At 41.9% G+C, this 26,925-nt stretch overlaps 1 protein-coding gene across 23 annotated transcripts in view; it reads left to right on the top strand.

The window, feature by feature from the left end:
• The first annotated feature begins 1,884 nt into the window (after positions 1-1,884).
• The window catches only part of C2cd5 (C2 calcium dependent domain containing 5), an 83,180-nt gene continuing 58,139 nt past the window's right edge, over positions 1,885-26,925 (top strand). For 19 of the 23 annotated variants that reach the window (XM_076940808.1, XM_076940806.1, XM_034511412.2 and 16 more), the window contains exons 1-7: positions 1,940-2,089; positions 2,214-2,332; positions 11,678-11,764; positions 19,069-19,240; positions 21,108-21,203; positions 22,248-22,403; positions 23,939-24,137. In XM_076940808.1, the coding sequence (XP_076796923.1) occupies positions 2,243-2,332; positions 11,678-11,764; positions 19,069-19,240; positions 21,108-21,203; positions 22,248-22,403; positions 23,939-24,137 (800 nt within the window). In that variant the 5' untranslated portion in view covers positions 1,940-2,089; positions 2,214-2,242. Of the gene's footprint in view, positions 2,090-2,213; positions 2,333-11,677; positions 11,765-19,068; positions 19,241-21,107; positions 21,204-22,247; positions 22,404-23,938; positions 24,138-26,925 lie in introns of those variants that run through there. The other 4 variants (XM_076940811.1, XM_076940810.1, XM_076940809.1 and 1 more) reach the window with 2 other exon arrangements.

Genomic DNA, 26,925 nt, shown 5'->3' with positions numbered 1-26,925 from the left:
AAAGCAGGATGAGGATGAAACAATTGAGAAGGTGTGGAAAGAGCAATCATATATAGATTTCATTTTTAAAATGGTTCATTAAAAATGGTTCAATGGCCGGGCGGTGGTGGCGCACGCCTTTAATCTCAGCACTTGGGAGGCAGAGGCAGGCGGATCTCTGAGTTCAAGGCCAGCCTGGTCTACAGAGTGAGTTCCAGGACAGCCAAGGCTACACAGAGAAACCCTGTCTCGAAAAAACCAAAAAAAAAAAAAAAAAAAAAAAGGTTCAATGAAGGGGGAAAACAATGATTGCATTTGTAGTAAACCTTTGAATTCAGCAAGGATAGTTTACAGTTTAGGTGCTAGAAACAAGCTACAGGTGGATCCCAGGAAATTATGTGAGATTGTAATCTTTTTTGTTATAGACACCGATGGAGGTTTCTCTAGTTCAAAAAGCCTGCAACAATATATCTCTTAATTTTTTTTTCTTTTGAGCAGATCATTTTTTTTTTCTTTGGAAGAATTCTTTTGTTGTTGTTGTTCTGTTTTTGTTTTTCAAGACAGGGTTTCTCTGTATAGCCCTGGAACTCACTCTGTAGACCAGGCTGGCCTTGAACTCAGAAATCTGCCTGCCTCTGCCTCTCAAGTGCTGGGATTAAAGGCGTGCGCCACCACCACCCATGGCAAAGTTCCTTTCCCAGAAGGACTTTTTTTTTGAAAAGGTGTTTCTGGTTCATTACTGCATGAAGTAATTTTTCTGTCCTGTTTTAGTATGTTTGAAGTTAAAAAGATCATGCTGATATCTTCTTTTAGAAATTTTCCATTCCTGATAAATTCAGTGCTGTAATTTTTCCATTGGCATTTTCGATGTTGGTTTCAGTATTTGCTATGGAGTATATTGGTACTTCTGGATTTGCCATATAGTAGGAAGTGATCTTACTATATCCTGTGTGTGTGCTTCAACTCCAATCATTTTCTGATAGTCTGAAGCAGTAGCTAATACCCTACTTTGGCAGGCTCATAATGTATATAGGATGAAATTAATTTACAAAGACGTCACTGTTCTTCGGACTCATCTCTCACACTGACTACATGTACTTAGTGCTGGAGGTTCATTACTTGCAGACTTTTGTTCAGCACTGTAGACCTTCCCTTTAGGCTTGTGAATGCTTAATACTTATAGAGCTGGATATGCAGGTGCAAACCCATCACCCCAGCACCTGTGACGATGCAGCAGGAAGACTGCCACATTCAAAGCCAGCCTGGGCTGCATACCAAGAAAAGGCTAGCAGACAAGACCTTGTCTCAAAAACAAAGTTCACACTGACACGCCGAGGAGTGTAAGGAAGTGACATCTATAACCCAGTACACAGTACAATTGCCTGTGACTGAAATAAGTCTTTCAGAAATAATACTTATTTTCATTATCTGAGATGCGTGCCTGCGTGTGTGTAAATTTTTTTTTTTTTTTTTTTTTTATCCAGGCTTTTAGTCTGTCGCCCAGGCTGGCTAAGAACTCAAGGCAATCCTTCTGCCTCCGCCTTCCAAGTTCTGGAGGATTCTTTCTGGAATTCATAGAAAACCATCACTCGCACCAGTACCGCTTCTTGGTGGCCGTCTTAGGAAACACTAACAGCTGACTCCTCTAGCATGCTTGGCAGCAGCAGTCTGTCCAGGAAACAGCAAAGTGAGGCGCGGCTAGGCTGTCACCAGCGCCGGGTCCCCAGAGAGCCGGAGCGTGTCCTCCACACCGCTCGCGCACCCACCCGAAGGGAGGCTGGGTGGATGACGCAGGCCTCGACCAGTTACCCTGCTCTCCGGCTCAGCCCCGCCCCTCCCTTCTGGCCCCGGCGAATTCAAATCGGCCCCGCCGAAGGGCAGAGCACCGAGTCATCGATCGCTCCCGCCCCGCGAGCCGCCATTTTTGGAAGGTGGGAGGAGAAAGGCGGGTGGGCGCGGTGCCTGCTCTGCGGGATGCTGACTGGACTCGGCGGCTCTCGGGAGCACGTCAGGACTAGGGCAGCACGGTTGGCCGGCGCCCTTCCTCCGGCTGCTTCTCCGGAATGAGGCCTCGGCGCCCGCGCGGGACGACTCGGTTCCTCCGCAGAGCGTGAGTGCGGCGCGCGCGCCCTCCGCTGTCAGTTGGCGCGCGCTCCCGTCGTCCCTCCGCGCGCCCCCGCCGCTCCCCCCTCCCGGCGCTCGCTCGGCGCAGACTCGCTTGTTTGTTTCTGCAGGAATCCTAGGAGAGGCCGAAGCCGCCGCGATGCCGGGGAAGCTGAAGGTGAAAATCGTGGCCGGTCGCCATTTGCCGGTGATGGACCGTGCCAGTGACTTGACGGATGCCTTCGTGGAGGTTGGTTCCTGGTCCTGCCCCTCAGAGCACGGGGCGCCGAGCCCTGCCCTTCCCGCGGTCCCCGGCTCCGTGGAAGGATGCCCGCCCGCCCCCAGCCCGTGGGATGTGGCCATCGGTCCCGGACAGGTCCCGCCGCCAGGCTCGCGGTGGCCCCCGGGGTCAGGGCGTCAGTCCGACCACCTGCCGGCCCGAGGCGTGGCCGCGGAGACGCTCGCACGACCTCGTTCGCGACTAGGAGGTTAAGGGCCATTGCTGCAGCAAGTCCACGCAGCCAGCCCTCTGGGGGCACCCGCAGTCCTGTGGTGCGACCACATCCAACCCGTACCCCAACACTGTCTGAATCATCAGTGCAAGTCACAGGCAACAGGAGCACTTCAGCTGCCCTTGTGTAGCCTGCTAGGGAGATGAGCTGTCTCAGGGTAATTTATTGCCTTGAGGTAGGAAGTCAATTAAGTGCCATGGATTTCAATTGCAAAATTGCTTTTTAAGTCTAATGATTAGTTTAAAAGTCATGCAAATTAGCACAGGCCTACTGTCCGGAAGTTAATAACTCAGAACCTGAAAGAAGCCAAGGAGAAATTGTAATAAAAGTTGACATGATGAGGCAGACCATTAGAGCAATAATCATTTGGGCTATTAATGCTTAGGGTTCAAAGACATATGACAGTATATTTCTACTCAATATATTCTTAAACATTCTAGAACCTAATTCACTGCAATACACCCTATTTTTTTAAAAAAAAATTTATTTTTATGGCATTTATTGAGTTCAACTTCATTTTTTGTTGAGGAAAAAAACAAAAAACAAAAAAACAAAAACCAAAACCCAAAAAACCAAACCAGTTTGCTCTGGGCCAGATGTTAACAGATATCTAAAGATAACGGAAGTTGTGTTGCCTTTCAGGCAGCCTGCAGAATGATCCACACAGCTGATATTAATAGCTGATGTGTATTGAGCTTCATTATTGCCATATTTGTGTTATGTCCTTTTAAATCCTTAGTCCTTACAACAGAGCTGCTCGGAGCCATCGCCCCATCTTACAGGCTAGGCAGTGGAATCGTAGCGGTGGAATAATGTGTCTACAGTTACCTGCCTTGTAAATCTCCGCAGCCTAGCAGCATTCTCATACTATTTTTGCCTCTCTAGACGAGATGCTGAATGTTATATTTGAATGAGGGGACTTAATTCTGTATAGGGTATAAGAGAACTGTCTGTCTAAGGAAGTAACAGCTGAGCTGAGCCCTGAGAAACACCCAGGACTTTTCAGACAAAGGGAACGGCAAAGCCACAGAATTTGGTAAATGGAATGTTTAGGGAGCCATTTTAGTATAAGGTGTACCTGGAGTAAAATGTGGGTATTGGAGGTTGGAGATGAAGCTGGAAAGGTGGGCTGAAGCCAAGCCTCTTTGTTTTGTTTTGTTTTGTTTTGTTTTTGTTTTATATTCTCTTTGTAAGTGGGAGAGAGTTTTCAGCAGAAATGAGATTTTTTTGATTTTTTTTTTAAATTAGGTTGTGCATAAGATGGCCTGAATGGGTATGATATTTATTTTATTCTGCAGGTAGAGCTTCACTAAATTGTCCTACCTTATTTTGAGATTAATATTGTATCTCAAGCAGGCATGGCATATACACTCTTAATCCTAGTGTTCAGGAGGCAGAGGCAGGTGGATCTCTGAGTTCGAAGTCAGTATGTTCTATAGAGTTCCAAGGCCAGCTATGGAAACATAGACTCTATGTCAAAAATAAGTAAATAAAAACCATAAAGAAAATCTTTTTGCCTCCATGTTCTGAGTAGCTGGGATTACAGACATATGCCATCAAACACAGCCCTTTTTGTAAATAGGTACTGATGGTTGTTTGCTGGGCCCTGTGCTGTTCTGGTCTACCTGATGTATATATGATGATGAACAAGATGGGTTTGGTTTCTGACTTTAAGGAACTTTTATTTTGGTGACTAAGATAGACATTTAAAAAGTAAAGAACTTACGAAGTTTATAATACAGATTAGGAAAAAATTGTTATGGGTCCCATAAGAGAATATAATAGAGAATGATAAGAATCATCAATTTTTGGTTGTGAGGTCAGTGTCAATCAAGGAAATACCTGTTGGATGGAGGCATTAGCTACTGAGAGACTGTAGCCTGTGTTTGTATAAAAGGATGAGGAGGCAGAAGAGAAGCTGGAGGAGACTGGTGTGCTATAGGAATGAAGGAACATGTAGGTGGATGTCTTTTAGTGAAGGGAAGGGAGAGCAGTGTGAGCCCCATTTGGGGAAATGATCAAGGGGCTGATGGTGCGGGGCCTGAGAAAGCATGGCTAAGACTTGAATTTTATAAACTCAGGTGGTAACTCTCATTGAACGATACTTGAATTGCAGTGTGTTGAATCCAGTCTGTGTAGTTCAAATAACAGGCCCACATGGTGGATTTGGTAATGGAGAGAAGTGGATGTATTCCAGATCTATTTTGAAGGGAGATTAGAGCATTTGTTGGTAGACTGGAGCCAGGACCAGGCAAAGGAGAACTAAAAGGCAATCCCTAGCTTTCTGGAGGTAGGCAGGTCACATTTTCTAGACCTGCAGGAGAATAGGGATTGACTCCGAAGACTCAGTTTCTACCTGGATGTGTTAGGCAGGAGATATGTTTTAAAAACATTTGTCAAAGAGGCAGCTGATTTGTGGCTGTAATGTTAAAAGAACACCTTGCATGAAAAGTGAGGCCAGCTTGCTCAATCCTGTGAAATCAACAACTACCCCTTCATTATTTTTATGGTCGAGCTGTCGGTTAAAAGTGCTTTCATTCATGCCATCCAGGAACCTTTAATAAAACATAGTTTGCTTTTTTTCTTTTTCTTTTCCCTTTCCTTTTTTTTTTTTTTTTTTTTTTGAGACATGGTTTTTTTGTGTAGCCTGGCTGTGGCTGTTCTGGAACTTACTCTGTAGATATCACTGGCCTCAAACTCTGACATTCACCTGCCTCTGCGTAAGTGCTGGGAGTAAAGGTGTGCACCACCACACTTGGCTCTCTCTTTTGCTTTTTAAAACATATTCTTTGTGTGTGTGTGTGTCTGTGTTGGCCTGTTATTGTGTGTGTGTGTGTCTGTGTTGGCCTGTTATTGTGTGTGTGTATATGGGTATACACTTGCCACAGCATGAGTGAATATAGAGGTCAGAGGACAATTTTTAGGAGTTGATTTTCTCCTGTCAATTTCAGGGTTCAAATTTAGGTTGTAAGGCTGTGTGGCAAGGTCTTTACCTGCTGAGCTATCTAGCTGACCCTATATCATATATTTTGAAGTCTGTCTTGAGACATATGCATAAAAACTATAATTTATCTATACTCATGATAAAATGAGCACAGAGCTCAGATAGGACAAGTGTGTGTATGTATGTATGTATGTATGTATGTGTGTGATTTCAGTATTGAGGTACTTGCTCATAAATGCAGTAGAAAACGAGAACTCATCAGGTTGAATCATTGGCTAGTTATTGAGCTCTGGTAATATACACTGGAGTGGATGCCAGGGATACAGTGATGAAGGCAAAAGAAGAACCTGTTTATTGTGACTTCTACTTTCAGAGGATGAGTCCATGACCATCATGGTGGGAAGCATGGCAGCAGACAGGAAGGCATGGTAATGGAGCGCTGAGAGCGCCCATCTGATCTACAAACATGAGGCAGAGAGACACTAACTACAATGGTGACACACCCAGTGACATACTCTTCCAAAAAGACCATAGCTCCTAACCCTTCCCAAACAGTTCCAACAACTGGGGACTAAGCTCTCAAATATAGAAGCCTATTGTGGTCATTCTCTCTCAAACCATCCAATCATGCCGAGTCTAAGTATATTTCTTTTGAGACAAAGTCTTGCTATGAAGCCTAGGCTGACTTTGAATTCTCCGTATCTCTAAGTGCTGGGATTACAGACATGTGTCACCTTGCCTGGCTTTAGATTTCTCAGTCATGTGACTATCTGTTGGGCTATTCAAAAGCTATGACTTTTGAATTACTGTTGGGAATTTTGCATTTCAGGGCACCTTGTGTTTTTGGATCTTTTTATGTACTGTCTCAATTTCCCCAAAACATGGCTAGAAATTTTTCAAACTTGAGGCTGGTGAGATGGTTCAGTAGGTAATGATGCTTGTTGCCAAGCCTGGCAACCTGAATTCAGTCACCAATGTATGGTGGAAGGAGAGAATTGACATCCAAAAGTATCCTCTGACCTTTATAGGTGCCAGGCACACATAACCATGCATATAGACATACAGAAATAAATCAGTTAACTAGTGTTTAAAAAATGAGAGACATTTTAACACTTAGTTAGGGGCTGGTAACCTGACACTAACAAGACATTCGAAGATGGGGTCTTTGGGGTGTGGTGATGCACATCTTTAATCCCCAGGAGCAGAGCCAGGTGGAGCTTTGTTTGAGGCCAGCCTGGTCTACATAGGGAATTCTGTGCCAGCTACAGTTACATAGTGAGCCTCTGTTTCAAAAAAAGTCATTTGAGTAGGAGGATAAGGGAAAGGAAACTTATGGGTATGTGAAAAATAAGGAAAATAACAAATGTCTTAGTAGGTTGGAGAGGCAGTTTCTAGAAAAAGGAAGCCCTCAGTTTTTAAAAATAATTTCTTGTATTTGATGTGTACAGTGTTTTGCCTGCATGTATATATGTGCACCAAGTGCTTGACTGGTGTCCAAGTAGGTTCGAAGAGAACATGGAGTCTTCTGGAACTGGAATTGAGGATAATTGTTAGCTGCTAGGTCCTAGGAAGCAAACCCAGGTCCTCTGCAAGAACTGTGGTTCTTAACCACTGAGCCATCTCTCCAGCCCCAACCCTCAAGTGTTCAAGTAGCACTGAGGGAAGAAATTAAGACAGGGAAGTGACTTGATGGGTCAGTATAGAAACTGTTACTGAGCTTGGTTGTGAAGTTGAAGTGTCACTCTAGGGACTTGCAGGCAATTGGGATGCTTGAGTGAGAAAGTGGCATGAACAGGTGGCTGGAGCATGGAGAGAGGAGGGAAGGCTGAGCTCCTTCCCTACATGCACCTAGATAGCTTTTAGCAATTAAGGAAGTAAGATTCTATGACACACTCTAATAAGACTAATCCTGCAGGAAGGAGGAAATTAGCAGGAAAAGGAGGATAATGACGGATTACAATGAAAGAGATAAGCTCTGTGATGTAGACTGTAAGTAACGTAAGCTGGTGGGAGAGGGAGCTAAGGGAGCCTAGGTCTCTAGCTCCTAATGAGAAACCCACCTCCTTCACACCCTCCAGCCTTGCCAGTGACAGCTACAGTGTGCACTGCCATGCCTGACAGGTTATAAGAACTCGTGATGCTGTCTCTGGAGGATGTTAAATGTCCACAGGGACATAGAAAAAATCTTTTTCACAAGAGTAGGACCACCTTGGTGATGGCAAAGCCAGGGATAGAACATATGTGATAGGAAGGAGGGTTGTTGTTGAAATAGTAGGAAGTAACTCTGCTTGGTAAAAGGGTTCGGATTGCTGAGCAGCTTAGACTTGGTGCGAGAGTCTGGTTAACAGTCCTTTCAACTTGTTCCTCTGACAGCCCACCGAGCTGTAGTTCGTAGTGGTCTACATTCTCCTGTACTGTAGCCTGCTGCCCAGTGTGCCTGGAGTTTCCCATCACTTGTCTAATAGAGTGCACTAGGAGGAACTTACATCTATTCCCATAGAGGGTTCTGGCAACTGTATTTATTATTGCTATTTATTTAAATCTTATATACACTGATAACATGAGTTTTAAAAGAATTAGTCAGTGCTCTATAAAGACTTATAGAAATAGTCACTGCCCAGCGTAGGGGGATTCTAGGACAGTGAGGCGGAAGTGGGTGAGTGTGTGGAGGAGCACCCTCATAGAGGCAAAGGGGAGGGGAGATGGAATGGGGGCTTTGTGGAGGGGTAACTGGGAAGGGGGATATCATTTGAAAATGTAAATGAATAAAATGATTAATAAAAAAATCAGAACACTAAGAAATTTTGAAATAGCCGGGCAGTGGTGGCGCATGCCTTTAATCCCAGCACTTGGGAGGCAGAGGCAGGCGGATTTCTGAGGCCAGCCTGGTCTACAGAGTGAGTTCCAGGACAGCCAGGGCTACACAGAGAAACCCTGTCTCAAAAAACAAACAAACAAAAAATTGAAATAAAGATTTAATTCTCACTGCTCAAATCCAAATAGTCACTGATAATTGCTCATGAATTAGGAGAAAAGATTTAAAAAATAGAATACTTTGCTTACATTAAAATGTAAGTTAAAATGTGAAAATATTACAAATGGCTTTGAATTGCATGACCACATAAATATTAGCCAGATTACATATATCAGTGTAGTTTATACAAAAATTGATATTTTATTATAAAATACATTTAATTTATAATTAAAAAGATATTTTGCGTGTGTGCCTGTATGTACATGTGCGTGCATGCTCTCTCTCTCTCTCTCTCTCTCTCTCTCTCACATGTACTCAGACTTGGCAATTCATTTCTCTATACTGCACTTAAGTTTCTAGTGATTCTGTGATCTAACCAAATTTGCTTGAATAACAGATCAAGTATTGGTCCAGGTTGTGTTGGCTGAGGGAATTTCTCTTCTATGATGTGAAGAGCAAGTTGTAAAGATGGTTATTCTTGAGCAGAGAGGATGGTGACTGTGTTCAGTGGTGAAATGTGCAAGACCCTCTGCCTAATCACCAATGCAGACAAAGCCAAAACGTTCTTTTTGCAAGAAGCTCTAGGGTGAATAAGACCAGGAGTTTTAATAAATAGATCTTCATATTAATGCTCATGCTACAAATTGGCTGTGCTGTCCTTTTCTGTTTATCCAAGAGTCTGAGGGAACAGGAGAGAAAAATAAATAAATATTTAATCAGTATTTTCCAGCATACCAGGTGTTTCCATGGATAATGCATAATCGTGAAATGTCCTGATAACTTTTTTTTTAGAGGAAAAAGCAGGTTTGAACAACAGGTTAAATAACTTAGTAGAAAATGCTCTACCCTACTGTGGGACTTTCAGTTAAAATCCTGCTTCTCTAAAGGAAGTTGTAAGATGTTCATTTAATTGCTGAGTAATAAAATCTCCTTTGAAGTAAACAAGACTGAAGGAACTGTGGTTTTCAGTAGAAGGGGTCACACATTGGCCGTGTGTGATCTAACGTTTTTCCAGTTTTGTTTATTGAAATGTGGGGATGGTAGATCTTTAAGCAATCTTGAGTTGACAGTTGACAAGGAGAAAAGATAAATTATCAGCACAACCATTTGTCTAGTTCTAAGAAATCCCTTTTCCCAACGTGTGGCATTTATACAAAAGCAAACACCCTCTCAGGGACTGGGAAAAGAGCTTCTATCTGCTGTAAGGAAGCATTCAGATTTGTGGCAAAAGAGACCTCTGGTTTGTCCACTAACATAAGCTTTTGGTGTCTAGCATATCAAGGTCTTTGCTGGCTTCTAGAGTCCTTCAAGCTCTACTCAGTAAGTACCCCAGTTTACAGGTTTCCCTTCTTCCAGGCACTTGATCCCTTAAAGCCCTGGAAATGTTTCTCTGCTTCCCTAGAGAGACTCGGCAGTTTGGAAATAGCCTAGAGATAGCCTTGGCAGTTTGGAATAAACTTTGCCCTTTTCCGCCTGGAGCGGCTATTTTGGTTTCTTTACTGTGCCTATATCATTCACTACTGTTATGGAAAAAAGAGGTCTATGAACTTAACTTAAAATTAAAACATGGTGAGCTCTTTTTGCCCTGAGTCAGAGCCCTTCAAAATACTTGACTTTTGAGTGGTTTTGTAATTGTAACAAACATTTTACCTCAAATATAGCAGTTTTAGGTAAATTAAACAACAAGGTATGTAAAATACTTAGAAGAACTTGTATTTCTTGATTGCCGAGGTGTCCTGATTCGGTCAGGTCTCTCCATATACTGTGTGAGCAGAAAACAAAAGCTGTAGGTGCCCTTAAAGCAGTGACTGGTGCTGCCCCTGCTGTCCCAGCCACAAGGAAAAGCCAAGAGCTGGATTATTTTAATATTTTAATTTTTAATTGATTAATTTTTTTAAAATGTAGGAGTACATCTACATGGCAGAAGAGGATATCAGATTCCTTTGTAGATGGTCATAGGCACCAGGTGGTTGTGGGGATTGAACTCAGAACCTCTGAAGAACAGTCAGTATTCTTAACTGATGAGCCATCGCTCCAGCCTGACTGTTTTATACACAGTTTTTTTTTGTTTGTTTGTTTTTGTTTTTGTTTTTGTTTTTCGAGACAGGGTTTCTCTGTGTAGCCCTGGCTATCCTGAAACTCACTCTGTAGACCAGACTGGCCTCAAACTCAGAAATCCACCTGCCTCTGCCTCCCAAGTGCTGGGATTAAAGGTGTGCGCCACCACTGCCCGGCTTATACATAGTTTTTAAATGCTTCCATTAGTTAAAAAACATTTGAATGTTTTTAACCAGTATTAAAGATGGTCAGATGAACTATTTATGCTTTTAAAGTGTATTTTATTACTTAAGTTAAATATTAGCTGTAAATAAGAATTAAAAAGCCTTTGAGCTTGGGTGTGTTAATGCTCTTTTAAGTGTTTCCTTAGAGGTGTGTTGTAACGGCAGCTGTCAGGACTTGTGTTCTGTAAGGTAGTATTAGTCAGTTATGTTAGGACACTAGTGCTTAGAGACAGTGTCGGCTTCTAAAACTCAAGCTTGTCTGCTAGGCTTTGCTTTTCTGAAACATGTTAATCTCATTTGATAGCTTGTTGCACTAACACCTGTAACCAACCACCTTTGTTGAAGACATTTCAGGTTTATATTTTGCACAGGTTGGCACAGGTAAGATATCTAAAAAATAACGAGCCCAAGGAATCTTGACGACACAAGGAACTGGCACTGTATTAGTGGGTGTGTTTCTGGTTTCTCTTGCTTAGGTGAGGAGACATGTCTTCTTTACCTTCCGATTTTGTTGTAGCTGTTCTTCAAGTGGACGTATGGAACCTCCCTCAGTGCTGATGTAATGATGCATGGTTTTTTGTTGTTTTCATTTTTTTAAAGGATATTTGTTTTTTTCTATTTATTTTGTTAATCCTTACTTTGCTTAGCTGCCACTAACATTTATTATCCCAATGCCCATTCCTCCATCCCACCCCACCCCACCCTACCCCCCATTTTTAGGTAATCTCTTGCTATGCAGACCAGACTGGCTTCGAATTTAGAGATCTGACTTCTCTTCTAAGTGCTAGAATTAAAGGCATGTGCCACCACTCTCAGCCTAGCATTTATTCCTGTTTTTGATATTTATATTTGAATAGTTTCTTCTTTTTTTTTTTTTTTTAAGGTAAAATTTGGTAATACAACCTTTAAGACAGATGTGTACCTCAAGTCACTCAATCCTCAGTGGAACTCAGAGTGGTTTAAATTTGAGGTAAGCTGTTGAATAACTCTGCTGTTTGGGTGTGACCCCTTTTCCTGAGAATGATAAAGAGCAATTTCTGCCTCTGTTCATTTGGGAATATTGGGGTTTTGAAGCATTACATCATAGTTAAAATATATGCCAATGCAGATGAAAAATGGGTGTCCTCATAGACTTTACGTTCTAGCATATACCAGATCTGAATAACAGCTCACAGGCTTGGAAAAGTCTTTGACTTTTTAAACTACTTTGTAGCTATAATGTAGCTGAGGTTGACCCTGAACTCTTGATAGTCCTGTTCCTACTTTGCAAGTGCTAAGATTATAGGCATCTGACCCCAGACCTGGTTCCAATGACCAGGTCCTTGTAAAATCAATGACCGCTTTTGCATTTTCGATTTTGAGGCCAAGCCTTGCCATGTTATCCATGCTGGCCTTGAGTTGAGACCCTCCTGCCTCAGCCTTCCTTGCAGCTGGTACATTCTTACTCAGTTTCATCTTAGTCTTAGGTACACCTCCGTAGCATTAGGTACATTTACAATGTTTTGCAAACATTACTACTATTTCCAAAACGTTATTACCCTAAACAAAAACTGTACCCTTTGAGCCATAATTTTCATTCCCTTCTTTTTCTTAGCCTTGGTAGCTTTTGATGTTTCTTGTTTCTTTGAATTTACTTAGGATATAACTCACCATGCATTTGAGGATGACCTTGAACTTCTGGTTCTTCTGCTCCTATTTCCAGAGTTCTGGGATTATAGACTTCTTGTTTTTAAATTGTATTCATTCATTCATTCAATCGTTTTTTTCCCCGTATATAGGTGTTTTGCCTGCCGATATGTATGAGTACCTAGTATGTCCATGGTTGTTGAGACCCCACACTAGCCCCACGTTGGGGCGGCCAAAAAATGTTGTGGCCCAAGCAAAATGTTGAGGCCCAGGCCTACCCACGTTTGGGCGGCCACTGTATCCCGGCCCAAGCTGCCGCTCCGGTATACGGGTTGGGGTTCAGCAAGAGAGAGGATGAGGGCAGTCTCGAGGAATGGAGACCAGACAGAGTGTAATTCAATCCCATTTATTCTTCAGTCCAAGTCCTAAGTCTTGAGTTCCTAGTGCCTAGTCCCTGGCTCCTAGTCCCTCCAAGTTCCAAGTTACTTCTTCCAAGTTCTCTTCCAAGTGCCTGCTACCTGTCTTCTCTCTGCTGTGTCTGGTTCTCTAGAGCCAAGTGTCTTCTACCTAATGTCAAGTAATCTGTCTGCCTCTGCCTTTTATATGTCTCACTTCTAAGCCATGCCTCTAAGTTACACCTTTAATCATGCCCTTAGGTCTTGTCTCTAACTCTGATCTCTACACTTCTAAGTCATACACTTAAGTCACACACCTTTAATCTCACACACCTTTAATCTCACACACCTTTAATCTCAAGGTATCTAAACCAAGATTATCGGAGTGTGCTCAGCTGTTGTAGGCTATTGTAATCCAAGTCTCATGTCAGGGTATATGGCTCAAGATGGCTGCAAAGCTGATAGCCGCTTTCTGCTAAAAGTCGGCCCCCAACACATGGTGGCTTAAAACACTAAACCCGTGGCATCTGGAAGGGCAGCCAATGTTCTGAATCACTGAGTCTTCCCTCCAGCCCTTGGCAGTTGTTTTTGAATTTAACTATTTATCTTTTTGTTGTTGAATTGTAGAAATTATCTATGTGTATATATATTTACATATATATTCATATATATATATTGTTAGGGATTGAGTTTATATGTTTTATATATTTTTAATATTTATTTCTATCATATACCACTTGCAGATACTTTCTGATCTTTAGTAGGTTTTACTTTCTTACTTTCTTGGTTTTTTTTTTTTTTTTTTTTTTTTTTTCTGAAGATAAGGTTTCTTTGTGTAGCCCTGGCTATCCTGAAATTTACTCTGTAGACCAGGCTGTCATTGAACTTAGAGATCTGCCCTTCTGAGTGCTGGGATTAAAGCCACGTATTATCACTAACTGGTTTCTTGATACTTTTTTTTTTTTTTTTTTTTTTTTTTTGGTGTACAGACTTTTTTTTTATGAAGTTCCGTACATACAGATTCATGTTGCTGTTTATGCTTTTGTGGAATCACAAATCCACTTCCTATGTTCTCTTCTAAGAATATCAAGTTTTAGCTCTTATCTATTGGTCACTGATTAATTTTGAATCAGCTTCTTTAATGTTATGATTTAACAGGCTGGCTAATTTATTTCTGTGCATGTAATAATTTAGGTGTTTAATTCTCATTTGTTAAGAGACTTATTTCTCCATTGACGAGAGCTAAGACTCTTTTTTAGTTTACAAGTCAGCCAGATGCTGGGGAGATGGCTCAGTGGTTAGGAGGACTAGGTGATTTTCCAGAGAACCATTTGGTGCCTGGCTTTCATGTGGGCAGCTCACAACTGCCTAGAGAACTTCTGAGGATCCAGGGCAGTTTTCTGGCCTTTATAGGCACTTGTATTCATATATGCATGTGTATATAAACACACCCACAACACAAACACACATACACACACTACACAAATACACATAACACACATATATACTATATCTCACACACATACAAGACATCACACACACACACACACACACACACACACACAAATGTGCATACACACATACCCATACCCACATGCCACACTTATACAAAATCTTTAAAAGGTCAACAGAAGAGGCTGTATGTGAAATACACACTATGAGTAGGGATTAATTCTTATTGTTTGTGGTTGCTATGGGTTATTGGGTGTGGATGTGAGTCTGTGGGGGTGTCTGACTGACAAAGGATCAGGGATGAGTGAAGGTGGGACAGGAGTTGAGAGTGGGCTATGAGGTTCTGATAGAGAAGAGCCTGGTTCAGTGGCAGGTTCTGAGATGGAAGGAGAAGGTAGGCAGGGTTGAGAGGAACACTCATGTCCAAGAGGACCTGCACCTGTGCTCGGAGGGGGTGCTGCTCATCCTCTTATCCATGTCTGCTTTTTGCCTTCTTTCTCCATCTGCACTTTGTCTCCTGTTCAGTAGGGATCCTTTTGAGGCATCGTGGGGTGTTTGATGGCTGTGTGGAGTACTCTCTACCCTATCCTAAGCCAGTCTCTCTTGTTATGCCTATGATGAGTTACTTCTTCTAGCTTGCTGTAAAAATGTTAGTTTCTTCTTGTGCCTGTCCATGTCTACCTCTTTTTCTTTGTGTACCTATTTACTTTTAAATGGATTGTCTTCGTTTCTGACATCCCCAACTCCACTTTTGTAAGTTTTAGGGACAGGGTGACAGTTTGGGGACAGTTTTGTTGTCGTTCTTATGTAGTGCAGAGACTGATTCCCCGCCTTCCTCATCTGAGCTTTACTTTGCAATCATGTGCAGACTGGGTAAAGGGTAGCTCCTTTGTCCTTTAAGGAAAGAGAATGAAGTGCAGCAGACTGTTGGCTGATCTGAAGGATGCTGTGGTTCTGCTGAGAGCCTTCCAAGCTCCAGGGAGGGAAGATAACCACACTGATTTGCTCCTGGTCAATGGCAGGGTTGCGATCTCTCCTTTAGTGCCAGAAAATGTCTTCGCCAAGAATCAGGATGTGGTGAAATGCCAAGGTCTGCTTGGAGAAAATAGAAGTCCTATTCCTGGTACTTGCTAATTTTCCCATGTCTGCACTTGTGCTGTCCATTTTGAGCTTCATTTGCCTCAGTGTGTATCTTTTCAGAGGTGCGTTGGGGTGGCTATGATTCTGTGCTCATACAGGACAGTCTGTGTGTGTTAATATGAGCTGGCAGCAGTGAAGCTGGGTGTTAGGCTTAAGTTAGGCATTAGTCCTGTACATGCTGTCTTAGTCACTGTTCTGTTGCTGTGAAGAGTTACCATGACCAAGGCAACACTTACAGCATTTAATTCAGGGTTAGCTTATAGTGCATTCAGTCCAATTTCAAAAGTTCCTATAGGTGTTACAGCCTCAATACTCTTTAAAAGTGCAAAGTTTGAAGTCTCTTTTGAAACTCATGGCAGTCTATTAACTGGTACCCTGGTAAAATCAAAAAGCAGATCACATACTTTCAACATACAGTCACACAGATTATACATTATCATTCCAAAAGGGTGGAAAGGGAGCATAGTGAGCAAATACTGGACTAAAGCAAGACGGAAAACCAGTTGGGCAAACTCCAAACTCTGCATTTCCATGTGATACCAAAGCACTCTTCAGATCTTCAGCTTCCAGCTTTGTTGACTACCCCATGCTTCTCTTTCTTGGGCTGGTTCCACGCCTGGTCTACAGCTCTCCTAGGCAGGTGTCCCACAACTCTTGTACTTTTAATCTTATCCAGGGTTTCTACCCTGCCTTTGACCATTTAGTTCCCGGATAAAAGATACACACAACCTTTATAATAAGCCTTAATCAGCACAAGAGCTGAGCAGATATCTATCCTCTATGCTATTATGTCTATTTCCCCACCAGTAATCCTTTTATATAATTTGCCATGTTTCGTCTGGGCTGCTCTTAACTCCCACTAGCCAGCCCACATGGCCATCACTTCAAGATTCTTACCCCATGGCAGCTTCTTCTCTTTTTACCTACTTCCCTCTCCTCTTGGTTTCCTCAGACCCCAAGCTTGGGAACCTAAGGACCCCTGACCCCCATCTCCCTTCTGTCCAGCTAGATGCTGTAGGCATCATTATTCACCAGTCTTGGATAACTTGGGAGTAAGTTTACATAGCATCACTTGTATATGTTCAGACTCTCTTGTCCACAGAGGCAACCAGGCCTTGGGGTCCAATATTTAGCATTACAATAAAAGCAAAAGACCAAACCTTAACAGACTCTGGTGTCTCTAACATCTTAGAGGTCTGTACCATAATCCAGGCTTCACCTACATAACTTCATGTTATGGCCTCTCTAGGCCTTCATGGGAGGACACCCGCTATGCACCTGGCCTCGGCACCTCTTAGATCCTTGACTTTAAAACCTGAATCACATGGTCAAAGCTACCAAGTTGTGCTTGCTAGGGCTGGAACATGGTTCCCTCATTCAAATACATTTTTATCAGCTTTCTGTTTCGATGGTTTCATTCACTCCTTAAGCTTTTCTGAATGACGTTTCACAAGTTGGAAGCTGAGCTGAGCTCACCACTCTTTATTCCATCTAGCATCTGTCTCCCTTTCTCTCCCCCTCTGCCTCCACCCCACAACAGGGTTTCTCTGTGTAGTCTTGGCAGTCCTGGAATTACTCTGTAGACTAGGCTGGCTTTGAACTCAGAGATATGCCTGCCTCTGCCTCCCAGGTGTGGGGATTAAAGCCATGCACCACCACAGTCTGGCTTTGTTTAAACTTTTTGTCTCTTTGTTCAGTGAACTTAGCTCCATTACACTTCCTGATGCTCTTTTTTTTTCTCAAGCCATACATTTTTTTTCCTTATTTAGCTTGCTCCTTTTCATTATAGATGCATAAGAATGATCACTAATAACCACAGGACAGAGTCAATACTAGACTGTCTTGAAATCTCTTCTGCCAATGCTATTGATCCTCAATTTAGCCTCTGACAGATTTTTTTTTTTCAACAAGGGCAGAAGGCAGCCACATTCTTTGCCAAAATATCACAAGAATGGTCTCCAGGTTACTTACTAATATTCTCTGAATCCTCTTGAGCGGCCATCAGAATTTACATTGCTCTCAGAGCCTCTGTCTTCCTTGCTCATACTAGTATGGCCCATTCCACTTCCAGTGTTTAGCTGCTTTCCTAACCCAAAATCCTAAAAGTCTACATTCTGCCAACAAGCAGCATGGTTAGGTTTGTCACAGCAATGCCCTTCTCTCTGGTACCAACTTCTGTCTTAGTCACTCTTCCGTTTTTGTGAAGAAACAGCATGACCAATACAAAATTTATACAAGAAAGCATTTAACTGGGGGCTTGCTTACAGTTTTAGGGTCTTAGTCCATTATTATCACAGTGAGAGCAGGAATGGTTCTGAAAAAGTAGTGGAGAGATACATCCAGATCCACGGGCAGAGAGAGGGAAGGAGGGAATGAAGAAGGGAGGGAGAAAGAGAGAGAAAGAGAGGTGGGGCTCTCACACAGAGAGATAGACTGCACTTGGCATGGACTTTTGAAATAGTGCCACTCCCTGGTGACTAAACATTCAAATATATGGGGGCCATCCTTATTCAAACCAGCACATATACTAAGGAAACAAAATTGCAAGTTGAGAGGCTGCTAAGCTGCTAAGTTGGGCAGCGGTGGCACATGCCTTTAACCCTAGTGCTTGGGAGGCAGAGGAAAGAGGATCTCTGTGACTTCAAGGCTAGCCTAATCTACAGAGCAAGTTCTAGGACAGCCAGAACTACAATTAAAGAAACCCTGTCTCACATAATAAACCAAAACAAGCTGCTACTATACTTGTGCCTCAGCTCATAGCTAATAAGGGAGTCACTTGTGACATTGCCATAGTGGACAGTAGCTACCATTCCTAATGATCCCCAGTGAGGTATGCCTGTGTGTCTCCAAAGAACCACTCCTGAGTAGCTTGGCTGTGTCTGAGCTTTCTACAAAGGGACTCAGTTGTAGAAACTGTTCTTCCTAGAAGTAGCTTTTCTCCAAAGGTTCCCAAGGGATGGATCCCTTTTAGATGTTTCCCACTTTACCAAGCTCTGGGTACAAGTTGCACTTATAACTTACCTCTTGCAAGAGAGGCTGGGAAATGTAGTCTTTTAATGGGGCATATTGCTATGCAGTTGATATATCTAAACATTTAAAATATTTCTGAGAAGCCTTTAATCCTACCACTGGGGAAGCTGAGGTCAAGGCCATCTTGGTCTACCTATTGAGTTTCAGGACAGCCTAAGCTTCATAGAAAGACCCTGACCCATTCCCTCTACCCCCAATTTATTTTAACATGACCGTGCGCGCACACACACACACACACACACAGATACACAGATACACAGATACACACACACGGAGAGATACATACATACACACAGAGATACATACACACACATACAGATACATACACACACACACACACACACACACACACACACACACGTACTCAGTTGCACACACTCACACATGTTCCTGTGGAAGTCTTTACTTCTTGCCATTCTGGAATTGAGTCCAGGGCCTTGCTGTGTGCTCCAGGTGCTCTGCCACTGATGTAGAGTGCTTGGCCCTACTTACCACGCTTGTGTTTGCTAATCTCTTTCTCTCTCTGTCCTTGAAGATAATTCCTACGATCTCTTTATGGTTTGGCAGTATATAGCTTTGTGATGCTTAAGGCTTCAAGGGTTTAAGATTTAATTTCAGGGTGTGCTTTTAGGTGGATGATGAAGATTTACAAGATGAACCTCTGCAGATCACAGTTCTTGACCACGATACTTACAGTGCAAATGATGCTATTGGCAAGGTGTACATTGACATCGACCCGTTACTGTATAGTGAAGCTGCCACGGTCATCTCAGGGTGGTTCCCAATTTATGACACCATACATGGTAAGGATCGACACTAGAAGGAAATGAACTGTAGCTTGGTCTTCTGTTTACCTGAAGGACAATTGTACTACACTGTTCTTTTTAACATCATATTTCTAAAAGACATCTTGGAAAACAGACAAGTAACCAGATGTTGCTGAGAGATTCACCATTTCTCTGAGCAGTTAAGACTCCATGTGACAGACAAAGGAAATGTGTCATTTAAAAGCCGTCTCAAGGGGTAGGGTGGGTCTGCTGGAGCATTTCCTAGCCAGCATTATACTCTGGGATGGTCTCTAGCATCCTGACAAAAGAAAGAAGGAAAAGTAAAATACAGAGTAATTATGTATTGGTAATCTATATTTTTAAAATATGTTTTCTAACTGATTAATTTTTTAGTTATTTAAAGCTGGATTATCCAGAGATAATGGTACGTGTTTTTAATCCCAATACTTGGGAGGCTAGCCTATAGTCTAGGAACAAATGAAGTCCCTGCACTGCTGTTGTGGGTTTTGTGAGCTGAGAGCAGTTCTCGTCACAGTTCATGTCATTCATGGTTGTATTCAGTTTCTCACGTTTTGAGAGGAGTTATGACATGTAGAGCAGAAGTGGGACAGAGAGTTGCAAAACATGTTTTAGAAAATAGCTGTTTTTATAAAAGTCCAAGCTCAGGTTTTAATGAATGAAGAAGACAATTACTAAATTTTTAAAAATTGGCAACTTTAATTTTGTTATGATACATATTGGTAAAATTTATAAAAATTTATAAAAATTTCTTGGAGTTCTCAATAATTTTTAGAATGTAAAGGTGTCCTGTGACCGAAAAACTTGCTCATCTAGCTGGAAAAAGAGCATGAGTTCAGATTCCTGGCACCCGTGTTTAAGCAGCTTCTTCTGTAATACCAGAACTGCAGAGGCGGAGGCAGGAAACCCCTGGAATTTATTAGCCAGTCAGTCATGATGAAGAGCTAGTCATGGACCCAGATTAAATAATGAACAGCTATGTGCATGAAATAGTTTCCCAACATTTCTTCTTTTTCTCTTAGTTTTTCAGGTCAAAGTTTCTCTGTGTAGCCCTGGCTATCCTGGCGCTTGCTCTACTGGCTTTGAGAGATCCACTTGCCCCTGCCTCCCACCACCACCACCACCACATGGCTTAATTTCTTAACATTTAACATTAAAGGTTGTTTATAACTGGCTTAACATGGGCTCTGTGTTTGAAATCTCTCTTTGTTGTAGTAAATTCTACTGGCTTTTCCTAGATGTTATTAAGAGATGAAGACAATCAAGTAAACGTAGTTAGTAAATGTTTAGCAGCAGCTGGGGCATTTCGTTTTATTGCAGCATGTTCTGAAAGCCCATGGATAAACCTCTCATGTTAAATCCAGTCCATATGGCATAGGAGTGTATCCTTGGTGTCACTGAGAGCTGAGTTTTATTCTTGCCCTTCTGCTTGTTAGTTACGGCACTATGTAAGTTAGTAAACCTTACTTACTTACATACTGATTTCTTCCTTAAAACAAGGACGGTGACTGCAGGAATGAGCTCACTGGGTTGCTGTCAGCACACAGAGCATTCAGTGTCCTAGGACTCACCAAGTCCTTCCACCACTGCCACCGTTCGTTAAAGTGGGCCTTCACGCCTCAGGCAGCATTGGCTCACATGGATGAGCCAGTAGGTAATTGTGGACACAGTGCTTTCCCCGGGCTGTCTCATGCTCGCCGTAGTGTCCCGAGGGACCCTTTGGCAATGAGACTACCTAGGCAGCACAGCTGACTAGTATTTATGACTGTGCATTACCCAAAGAGCAGGAATTGCATCTGTTTGTGTCAGTTTCATTGTACAGTTTCTCAACTTAGAAACTTGATTTTCTTTTTTAAATTTGAAGGTATCCGTGGAGAAATCAATGTTGTTGTCAAAGTAGACCTCTTCAATGATTTAAACAGATTTAGACAGTCTTCATGTGGAGTTAAATTCTTTTGCAGTAAGTATTATATTGTCTTATTTAACAGAAAAAGTTAGTAATTTTTAAATATGGAAAACTAATACTCAGAAGGATTAATGGAAGAAATGTTAAGAGTTTGGTTTTGATATAAGAGAAAACAGTATTAAATTTCCAGAAACAGTTGCTGTAGCTGTGACTGTTTATTTTGTTTTAGAGAAAAATGATGTCTGATTTTTACAAGTTCTTAAGAGATTTGTGTTAGAAAAACCCTGAGGCATTTTGCTACAGTATAGACTGCTGAGTGCGGAGCCCAGCTGTGGACCACACTGTGGGCCAGTGCAGCCTGCACCCATGATACCCCAGGACATCACATGTGTGGGGCTGTTCTAGCAGCTCAACACCAACCTCCATTAGTGGGTGAGCACCCCACATAGTCATCATCAGCGTGGGAATACACTTCTTGAGAGACTGGTATGGATGGTCCCTTTTGGATCTGACTAGATCCTACTTAAATCCAACCATACCTTTATTTCAGTGAGTCTCAAATGGATCAATACTGAGTACTGTGTACAGAGTACTGAGTACTGTGATTACTGCACCAGTTGGTTATATAGCCATGGACGCTGCTAGGAATGGCAGGTCTGCAGGACTTGTCAGCATGTTCACAAAGTGGCTGGATTGGGAGAGTGTGCCTTCCTTTGTGTTGTGTTGGTTAGCAACTTTGGCTTTGCTTACATAAACTTAAATTTATTTTTAACTTGTACAGATTCATGTGATACTCTGATATTTTGATTTTCTATTTAATGTTTAGCTATTCTCTGAATCATGAAAGTACAGTTTACGTTTGTTATTCTTACTGAGAAAAGTGAGAGGTCTGATGACAGGAAATTATTTTAGGATAAGACAGACCTAACAGGTTCTCTGAGAACTCATAATTGCATTGAGGTTTTGTAGTAGATACTCTTGTGTTAGAGCTAAAACAAAAGCTGGATGGATACTTTTTTTTGTTTATATGTATATGTTTTAAAGATTTAAGTGTGGCTTTGTGATTTATTAAAGAATAGTAACTAATTTATTTTACAGCAACATCTATTCCAAAGTCCTACAGAGCTGTGGTAATCCATGGATTTGTAGAAGAACTTGTGGTCAATGAGGACCCTGAGTATCAATGGATTGATCGAATTCGCACACCAAGGGCATCGAATGAAGCCAGGCAGAGACTCATTTCCTTAATGTCAGGTATTCTAGTAAAGCAACTTGACTGTTGATTGACTTCGTCTTAAAATCTTCACTTTCCTTTCATATGGTCCTTGAAATTTTACAACAAAGGTTGTGAATTTTAAGTGTTGATTTCTTAACCCAGGCACCATACCATTGAACAATGGAATACTTTTATCAAGTAAAGATCTAAATCAGATGTGTGTGTGTGTGTGTGTGTATGTGTGTGCATGCATGTGTGCATGTGAACACACAGTTATGTGTCATTGTAGAGGCCAGAGAACAACCTTAAGTATTCCTCAACCACTGTTTGTTTAAAAAACAACAACAACAAAAAATGTTTGTTTTTTTTTTTTCTTTTTAAAACATGGTTTTGCTCTGGTATGGAACTCACCAGATCAGTTTGACTGGCTAGTTGATCTCCAGGAATCCATCTCCTCAGTGTTCTGATTATAAATGTGCGCCACTATTTTTTTTTTTTTTTTTAATTATGGGTTCTTGGAATTGAACTCAGGTCCTTATTGTAGTACAAACACTTTGCTGACTGAGCTGTTCACCTGGCCCCTTGAAATTTCTCTTAACTGGATAACAAAAGGACATTGTGTTATAAGTGGTATAATATAAGGGATGAATTCTGTAGATTCTGGAAGGAACTCTGAGCAGGGAGCGGTTGTAATTTCCACAGCATCATTTGGGATCACAGCTTAGGTAAACAGTGTATCTTTGCTCATATGTTACCTGTGTGCAGTCCTTTCTTGAGAACTGACTACGTAACCCTTCTGACTTTCTCTCCTACCTGCCTGGCTAACAGTAGATACATGCCAGTATATGTGGAACTTGTTTCTGTTTGTGTGAGTGTTTATGTGCATGTGTGTGTGTGGCTATATATATGTGTGTGTATATGTGTGGGCCAGCGGTTAACATCTGTTCTTTTTTTCCTTGATCGCCTTCCACCTTATGTTTTTGAGGCAGAATCTCTCATTGAACTGGAGCTCACCATTTGGCCAGAGTGGCTGGCCAGCAAGCCTCAGGGACTCTACTGCTGGGAGTATAGGGCTATATTGTCAGAGTTCAGATTTTTTAATATACATACATACATACATACATACATACATACCACACACACACACACACACACACACACACACACACACACACACTCTGAAATCAGGTCCTCATTCTTGCACAGCAGAACATGAGTCATTGAATTGTCTCTCCATTTCCTAGATTTGAAGCATGTCTTTCTTGTTCATCCACCTATCTAACACTTTGCACATGAGAAGAATGGCAGCAAACAGTGCAGAACTCAAAACGTTTTCTCAGTAGGGCACATGGATGAATGAATGAGCATTTACTCACCGTGCTTCAATTTGTAGCCAATAGCATCTTACCTCCCTGCATGGAGCCTGAACCAGGCAACCTTTTAAGTTCTCATCAAATTCTGAGAATCTGTGATTCTTAAATTTTTTTGTTTTTGTATTGCTATTATATCCTTCCTTTTAAAAGTATTTAATACAGAGATGTGGAGTTACAAATGAGTTTCTTTCTTTTTGTAGGTGAATTACAGAGAAAGATTGGCTTGAAAGTCCTCGAGATGAGAGGAAATGCAGTTGTTGGGTACTTGCAGTGCTTTGATCTGGAAGGCGAGTCTGGGTTAGTGGTACGAGCCATAGGAACAGCGTGTACTCTGGATAAATTAAGTAGCCCGGCAGCATTCCTTCCTGCATGCAATTCCCCATCCAAAGAAATGAAGGAGTAAGTATGAATCAGCACACGTCTTCTCATGGAGGGCTCTGTCTCTTACCTGCCAGCTCCCTTTGTTCTCATTTTGGTAGTAGGGTTCAACATACATTTTTTTACTTATGTGATTTTTCTTAAATATTTCAGATCTTTAGACATCATCTATCTAAAGCATAAAATGCATATTTATGTCCTGTGTGGAACTTGCCTTCTGCTCTAGGAGATGCTTAACTGCAACTATATTTACTGTTGGCAGTGTGTAAAGAAGACTGCAGGCTGTCCTTTATAGGGTTCTCAGGCTCCAGTGTCTGCCATGTTCAGGCAGTTCAGGAAAATAAAACCTTGGGTCTCATTAAGTAGCTATACTGGATTGTGTAAGGCAAGGTGAGCAAACTTCTCCCCACTCTTCACCCCCCCTCCTCCCTCCCTCCCTCCCTCCCCTCCCTCCCTCCCTCCCTCCCTTCCTCTTCTAATCTTTTCTTTTCCTCTTAAGAGGCTGGTTCTCACTTTGTTGCCCAGGCTGACTTAAAATTCTTGGCTTCAAGCTATCCTTAGCTTTACAGAGCTGGGATGGAGGTGCTCAGTACTGTGCATGCTTAAGCAAACCTTTTCTTTGAAAGACCAGGTAGTAAATATTTTAGACACTGGCAGTTTAGACTGTCTTTATTTATAATAATGTGCACAGCACACACACACACACACACACACACACACACAAACACACACACACACACGTGCACTATAAAAGAAAACTAACAAAACCCAGAAAGCACACTCCCACCAGACCAAAACAACAACAACAACAACAACAACAACAACAACAACAACAAAAATATAAGAAATCCCTTCAAAAGCGTTCCCAGCCCATGATCTAAGGTCATTTAGACTTATAGATTGCTTGAAGGCTGTGTGCTCAGTACAACAAATCAGGGTTCCTATGGCTGTGAAACACCATGACCAAAGGAACTTGGGGTAGAAAGGGTTATTTGGCTTATACTTCTATGTCACTGTTCATCATTGAAGGAAGTCAGGACAAGACTCTAGCAGAGTAGGAACCTAGGGGCAGGAATTGATACAGACCATGGAGGGGTGCTGCTTACTGGCTTGCTCCTCATGGCTTGCTCATTGTGCTTTTTTGTTGTTGTTTTGTTTTTTTGTTTTTGTTTTTTGAGACAGGGTTTCTCTGTGTAGTCCTGGCTGTCCTGGAACTCACTCTGTAGACCAGGCTGGCCTCGAACTCAGAAATCTGCCTGCCTCTGCCTCCCAAGTGCTGGGATTAAAGGTGTGCACCACCACTGCCCGGCTCATTGTGCTTTCTTATAGAACCTAGGACTACTAGCCCAGGGATGGCACTACCCACAATGGGCTTTTCCATCCTCACTAATTAAGAAAATGCCCTGTAGGCTTGTCTACAGCCAGATCTTACAGAAGCATTTTTCTGAACAGAGGTTCCCTGTTCTGAGATGACTAGCATGTGTCCTGTTGACATAAAACTAGTCAGTATACCTAGTTAGGCAGTCTTGTCTCTGTGATTGAATTGGTCTGTGGTTTTCCACTTGTTTCAAAGGCAGATTCTGAGTATGGTTGGTGGAAGACAGCTTGCCCATGCCTGATCAGAAAATACTAAATCTGGAATACTCTAAACCTGGGAAGACAATACCAGTCCTCAAGAGCCTTGGGTTTTGGAGTATTTAGATTTTGGCTGTTTTTAGGTTAGAGTATCTCAGCTAGTGAAGTTTACTCACATATTGTGAAATCTAAGATGCTTGATGCTCTTCTTCTCAAGTATTTTAGCTAAGTACTCTTCTGAACTGTCAGTAGAGGATGTTTGAGTGATTTTTTTTTTCTGTTGTAATAATTATGTTAAAAGTCTTGTTGGGGACCAGAGATGCTGACTCATCTATGTAATTGGAAGAACTCTGTGTAAGTGAGATGCCATTAGTTCTTCTGTAAAGACCAGTGATCTAGAAGTAGTTCTAAGTTGAGGCTTGGAAAATTACGTGCTCAGGTAGGACAGACGGATACTGTAACCTTTGATGATGCTACCATGTAACTCTCCCATTGTAGCATCAGCTACACAAACTACTGAGTGCAGATGGACAGTCTAACCCATTTCCTAGGTCAGCAGTTGTCAGCAGGAAGGAAATGGAAACAATTGCAAATCTCAAGAAAGGAGTTTTTTCTATTATCTTATGGAAAAAGACAATTTTCCTTATCTTGAGCATACATTTGTTTAAACTACTCTTTTGGTGGTCTTTAGTTATTTAGATTAAATTTTTTTCACAAAGTTTAGCACAGTAGTAGCAAGTTTTATTGGGAAGTGTACTTACAAATGAAATTCATTAAACAGTTGTAACCTCTGTTTGTTTTATGTTCCATTAAAAATGTGTCCTAAGGCTGGAGATTTGTAAAGTATTACCTAACATACATGAGGTTCTAGATGTGTATCACAATCCTGTAATAAAAATGAATAAATATAAAATTTGTTCTAAAAACCATGAACTAAAAGCTCATACTTGTAGAATTAGATTGCATATAGATTGAGGTACTATCCCCTTTTCCATAGCAAATTTTATTAAAGACTTGCTTCTTGAAGCCAATTACTGAGTGGTACATGCCTGTAGTCTCAGTATTTGGGAGGCTGAGTGGCAAGACACTCTCAAGGTGGAGGCCAGCCTGGGCTACTTGGTAAGATTCTGCCTCTAAACACAACACACGCACGCATGCACGCGCGCGCACACACACACACACACACACACACACACACGTGTACACAAGACCTGAGTCTGTCGATTGCCCCTAT

This window comes from Arvicanthis niloticus, chromosome 9 (assembly GCF_011762505.2).
Source record: "Arvicanthis niloticus isolate mArvNil1 chromosome 9, mArvNil1.pat.X, whole genome shotgun sequence".
Lineage (NCBI taxonomy): Eukaryota > Metazoa > Chordata > Mammalia > Rodentia > Muridae > Arvicanthis > Arvicanthis niloticus.
The sequence above is the reverse complement of the archived record's forward strand: the minus strand, read 5'-3'. Positions and strand labels throughout refer to the sequence as shown.